At 34.4% G+C, this 6,053-nt stretch overlaps 1 protein-coding gene across 9 annotated transcripts in view; it reads right to left on the bottom strand.

Annotated features, from left to right (window-relative positions):
* Positions 1-6,053, bottom strand: part of RMDN2 (regulator of microtubule dynamics 2) — a 69,084-nt gene that overhangs the window by 38,086 nt on the left and 24,945 nt on the right. For all 9 annotated transcript variants that reach the window (XM_059405468.1, XM_059405470.1, XM_059405467.1 and 6 more), the window contains 2 exons: positions 1,400-1,574; positions 336-438 (listed from right to left, as the gene is read on the bottom strand). In XM_059405468.1, coding sequence (XP_059261451.1) covers positions 336-438; positions 1,400-1,574 — 278 coding nt within the window. The remainder of the gene's footprint in view (positions 1-335; positions 439-1,399; positions 1,575-6,053) is intronic.

Genomic DNA, 6,053 nt, shown 5'->3' with positions numbered 1-6,053 from the left:
ATCAGCTCAGGTCATGATCTCAGGGTCCTGGGATCAAGCCCTGCATCGGGCTCTCTGCTCAGCGGAGAGCCTGTTTCCTCCTCTCTCTCTCTCTCTCTCTGCCTGCCTCTTTGCCTACATGTGATCTCTGTCAAATAAATAAATAAAATCTTAAAAAAAAAAAAAAACCCTTTCTGTCCCTAGACTATGTATATTTTTCAGTACTAGGATATATTAAAATAAATTAAACATATTGGTTCTAGCTTAGGTGATTTAAATTTGATTAACATTCATTAATGGGTTATTATAGATAATGACTGTCATTTGAGGATAATCAATCTTTACAAAATACTTACCGATATTAGCATAATGTTTTTTTTCTTGTGCGTTAGTAGATAGCTCATACATGTCTCCATAAGCACGAGCTAACCGCCATATAAACTCTATTTCATCTCTAAACTGAAAAGATAGAACTGTATATTAGATTATACTCAGTAACTTGACAAGACTAGAAGTGTTTTCCTCTGCAACTTTTAAAAAAGTAGGCAGGTGAACTGACATTTATGGATGACTGAATCTATTCATGTGCATACAACATTTTCAATTCAAATATTCATGGCTACAAAATGTGATTTAATATAGTGTTGCCTTTGGATCTTAAAACTAAGGAGGGTTATGGAGACACTAGCTCTACACCAACAAGGGAGAGAGAAGGGCCAGGCGCCAGACTCGGTGAGTTCTCCGGGGATGATAGTATCCTCTTTTTATTTTCCTTTCTGAGTTATCTACCTTCAATATAATGCCCCAGAAAGCATTACAAATCACATATACTCAAAAGAGCAGGCATATTTTTAACCTAAATTGCCTACAAATACAATCACAATCTTTGTGCTTGGAGTTGCTAAGTCCTCAGACAAAGGATTTGAGACTAAAACTGCTCACAGTGAAGACGTCCTCCCTCCGTCCCCCCTCCCTCCCCCCTTCCTTCCTTCTTTCTCTTTGGTGGTAGTAGTGGGAGGAAAGGGCTTTTTCAACTCAGCCCAACGTTAATTATTGAAAAATGTCCATTAGTAGAAACATGCTGAAACTGATGGTTGTTACACTAGTAACTCTTAAGACAGAAAACTTAAAATTGTAGCTTTCCTGCCCCAACAGAAGCAGTAGGTCATATTCTTTATGTTATAAAGTACATATCAAATATGGCAAATTAATAAGAATCAAATAAAAATAGGTGTGTACAATCTTATATTAGAGCCTCATAAACTCTTATAATTTAGTTTTTAAAAGTTTCAGTTAGATTATAGAAAAATTTTGCATCAACCATTTAGGTAACACAATTGTTACAGTCATAACAGGAATGGGATTGCAGGTAAAATTAAAAATCAAAATTATACAAACGTTATTGTCTCATATCTCTTACCTTTTCTTTGTGATCACAAAGTAGTTCAAAACTCTCCAACTTGCTACATTCATTCATACGTAAATTATCAGCCTTCTGAAGAAGGACATCTAAATTTAACTCCTCTATGTGTGTGTTAAATGCCTTAGCGACTGGAAAACTCTGTTCTTCTGTGTCAGTATTAGCTGTAATATACCTAAAATTCAGAAATAATAATGATCAAATCTCTTGAAAGTTATATTATAATAGCCAGAGTGATTCTTTTAAAATACAAGCCAGTAGGCTATGAATACCAGAACAGATGCGTGACTGATGAAATAAAAGAGGCATGAAGCAGATCGGTACACATAGGGAGCTGTGGTGTGTGATGGAGTTGGCCTGTCAGATCACTGGAAAAGGAAGGGAAGGGCCAGGAAAAAAAATGGCTATGCCTATGGAAAACAATGAAACTGAATCTCTACAATATAATATTATAAAATTAACTCTGGATGATAAAAGGAATTAAGTGTTAAAAATAATTTTCTAAACTCTAAGTAGAAATTATAGGTGAATATCTCTCAGTCTTAGAAGTAAAAAGTTTTTTTTTCTTTTCCTTTCTTTTTTTTTTTTAAAGATTTTATTTATTTATTTGTCAGAGAGAGAGCGCACACAAGCAGGGGGAGCAGCACGCAGAGGGAGGAACAGGATCCTTGCTGAGCAAGGAGCCCAATGTGGGACCTGAACCCAGGACTCTGGGTCATGACCTGAGCCTAAGGCCAATGTTTAACCGAATGAGTCACCCAGGTGTCCCAAAGCAAAAAATGTTCTTAACCAAGATATGAAAGAATTAGCTATAAATGATTAATTATGAGTGCCTAATCAGCTTAGTTATATTAAAATGAAAAAACTGCTGCTAATCAAAAGACAATTTCAAAAATATAAGAACATAAATTAAAAACCAGGAATAGATGTTTTGCAACATATCCATGTGGAGAACACTGATATCAAGAACATATAAATGCTTTTCTAAAATTAGATAATAAAAGATGCAGTGAAGTCAATAGAAATATGCTTGTTAGATACAGACTTTCCCAAATAAGAAAATACATATAGTCAATAAACATAAGAAATGATGTTCAATGTTCACTAGCAAACAGAGAAATACAAATAAAGACCACAGGGAGATATTATGTAAAAAGTCTGATAATATCAAATGCTGGGCATGAAGTCAATCCATAGGATCCGATGTGCATGCAAACTGGTGAACCCAGCTGGGAAAGCACTCTGGAGTTATCTTGTAATCATGAATTTTTCACATGCCCTAGGACCCAGTAATCTGGTCTCCTGCATATGTGCAAAAAAAGATGTATAATAGAGAGCAATACTTTCGAACACCAGGAAACAACCTAAATGCCCATCAAAGAGTGAATGAATATTATACAACAGTCAAAATGAAAGAGATACAGTGATGAGCAAAATATGAAGGAATCTTGACAAACTTATTATTAAGTGGAAAAATAAGCTCTTAAAACTATATACAACACAATCCCCTTTCCATAAAAACAATCAAAATTAAACGTGTATCTTAAGGAACATACACACACCTGCAATGAAATGATATTATTAAAAAAAAGAAGGAATGAACAATATAGATTATACATTCAGGGTAATTGTTACCTTCAGATGAGGGAAGGCAAGGGGAGCCAAATGGTTTGATGAAGATTATTGTCTAGGTCCCATCTTTTGTTTTAGGAGGTAGTTTCATGGATGCTTTTACATTATTCACAATAACTAACTAAATGACTAAAAGTGACACATGCATGGACCAGTCCTTAGAGTTTGTAAGAGCTATTCTATGTACCTGAGATATAAGAAAATGATAACCAAAAGGAAGTAACTAGTTTAATATAGTACATAATATTCTTTAGAGCAAAAAGCATTAGAAAGAGGGACACCGAAGCTAAATGGTTCAATTTATGATAAAGAAAGAGCAGTTTGAGACGTCTATGCATCTAAAAACTCAAGTCTCAGATACATGGAAAACATAAATTAACATTTACAAAGAGAAATTGAATCCACTATCAGAACAGGAGATTTTTAACATAACAGTCTAAGTAATTGATAAAGAAAAGGTAAGGATACAATTTAGGTGCCAAAATTAACAAGCTCAAATCCAACTAGCATATATAAAACTAGACATTGAGCCCCAGGAAAACAATGTCATATGGAATATCTATGAAAACAGCCACATACACAAGGCCACGAAGCAAGCCACAAATGGTAACAAACAATCTGTTATGTAGACCATATTCTCTGTTCACAATGCAACTAAGTTAGAAATCAACACTAAAGAGTAGGTGAGAAAACCTCCAAATTTAAAAATAATTGAAACATTTCCATCTACATGCCCACTACACCGGCTAAAATGAAAAGACAAAAAACAAGAAGAGTTGGTGAGGATGTGGAGCCAATGGAGCTCTTATACATAGCTGATGGGAGCATAAATCAGAACCACTACTTTGGAAATATGTTTGGCAATATATCCTAAAGCTGGTATACACATACTCCATGGACACAGTCATTTCACTCCTAGGTATATACCCAAAAGAAATGTGTACATATGTTTATCCAATCATAATAGTCCATAACTGGAAAGTACCAAATGCCTATGAGGAATAGGGAGCTTACATATTGTGGCATATTAACGCAATGGATGAGTATTTAGCAGTGAGGATAAATGGCCTTCAACCACGCACAACGATATGCACGAGTATCACAAGCTAATATCAACTGAGAGAAGCTAGACACAAATGGGCATATGGTGTATTATTTCATTTAGATAAAGTAAAAACATAATTTTAACTGATGTATGCATTTGTAAATCAAGATGGGTTATCCTGTTGGTGCCAAGGAGTGACTGGATGAGAGCATGTTGGGAATATCTGAGGTACTAAAAATATTATGTCTCTAAATCTGGGTGCTGACTTTACCATTGTATTCAGCTTGAAAAATCCGTCTGGGTGTTTGTTATTTGTATGCTTTTCCGCATGTACTCTGTATTTCATAAAGTTTAAAAAGAATTTTAAAAAGATACATCTCATACATAAGAGAATATAAGAAAAGAAAGAAAAGCAGAAGTCATTATAAACAGCATCAGGAATGAAACATTGTTACTACAGAGCATAGATTTAAAAAACAGACTACAAGGGCACCTGGGTGGCTTAGTGGGTTGAGCCTCTGCCTTCCGCTCAGTTCATGATCCCAGGGTCCTGGGATCAAGTCCCACATCGGGCTCTCTGCTCAGCAAGGAGCCTGCTTCCTCCTCTCTCTGTGCCTGCCTCTCTGCCTACTTGTGATCTCTCTGTCAAATAAATAAATAGAATCTTTAAAAATAAATAAATAAATAAATAAATAAACAACAGACTACCATGAGCAATTTTAGGCTAATACACTTAAACTTGGAATGAAAGACAACCACCTAGAAAAATATAACTGGCTAAAACTGCTCAAGAGAAAATCAACCAGTTAGTCCAGAAAATGAAATAAAAAGTTTCCAGATTGGAAAGAAAGAAGTAAATTTATCTCTAATCACAGATGACATCATCTTGTTCATATAAATCCTAATAAATCCATAAAAAGCTATTAGAACTAATAAATAAGTTCAAGATTGCAAAATACAAGATCAACTTATAAAAGTCAATTGTATTTCTATACAACTAGCAATGAACAACGCAAAAACAAAAATGAGGAAAACAATTTCACTTACAATATTATTAAAAAAAAAAAAAATTCTGGGGCACCTGGGTGTCTCAGTCAGTTGGGTGTCAGACTCATGATTTTGGTTCAGGTCATGATCTCATGGGTGGTGAGATCAAGCCCCTGGGTTATGGCCTACACTCAAAAGGGAGTCTACTTGAGATACTCTCTCTCTCTGCCACTGCTCACTCATGTGTGTCCCCCAATTCTCTCTCAAATAAGTAAATAAATAAATACTCTTTTAAAAAAAGAATAAAATTCTTAGGATTGAATTTAACAAAATATGTGCAAGACTTATATACTGTAAACTATCAAACATTGCTGAAATTAAAGAATAGAATCTAAGTACATGAAAAGAAGTTTTGTGCTCATGAATCAGATTTAGTTGTGATGGCAGGATTCCCCCAATTTATCTATAGATTCAAAGTAATTTCTATTAAAACTCAGCTGACAACATTTTCCCCCCAGAAATTGATAAGCTGATCCTAAATTTCACGTGGAAATGCAAGGGACCCAATATAGTCAAAATAATGTTGTAAAAGAGAAACAAAGAGAATTCATGCTTCCAGATTTCAAATTTTACTATAAAGCTACAGTAGTAAAGATGGTACTGGCATAAGGAAGATAGACATATGGTATAGGGATTAAGGACCTATTAAGAATTCAGGTCCAGAAACAAACCCTTATGTTTATGGTCAATTTGTTTTAACAAGAATACCAAGACAACTTAGTGGATGATACAATTTTATTTTCAACAAATGGTACAGGGACAAATAGATATCCACATGCAGAAGAAATAAGTTGGAACTTCACCTCACACTATATATAAACATTAACTCAAAATGGATCAAAAACCTAAATGTAAGAGCTAAAATTATAAAACTCTTAGAAGAAAACACAGGAGTAAATATTAGAAAGAAAAAGTAGATAAAATAGATTT

This window comes from Mustela nigripes, chromosome 7 (assembly GCF_022355385.1).
Source record: "Mustela nigripes isolate SB6536 chromosome 7, MUSNIG.SB6536, whole genome shotgun sequence".
In the NCBI taxonomy this organism is placed as follows: domain Eukaryota; kingdom Metazoa; phylum Chordata; class Mammalia; order Carnivora; family Mustelidae; genus Mustela; species Mustela nigripes.
Note: the sequence above shows the minus strand (reverse complement) of the source record. Positions and strands in the feature narration are given on the sequence as shown.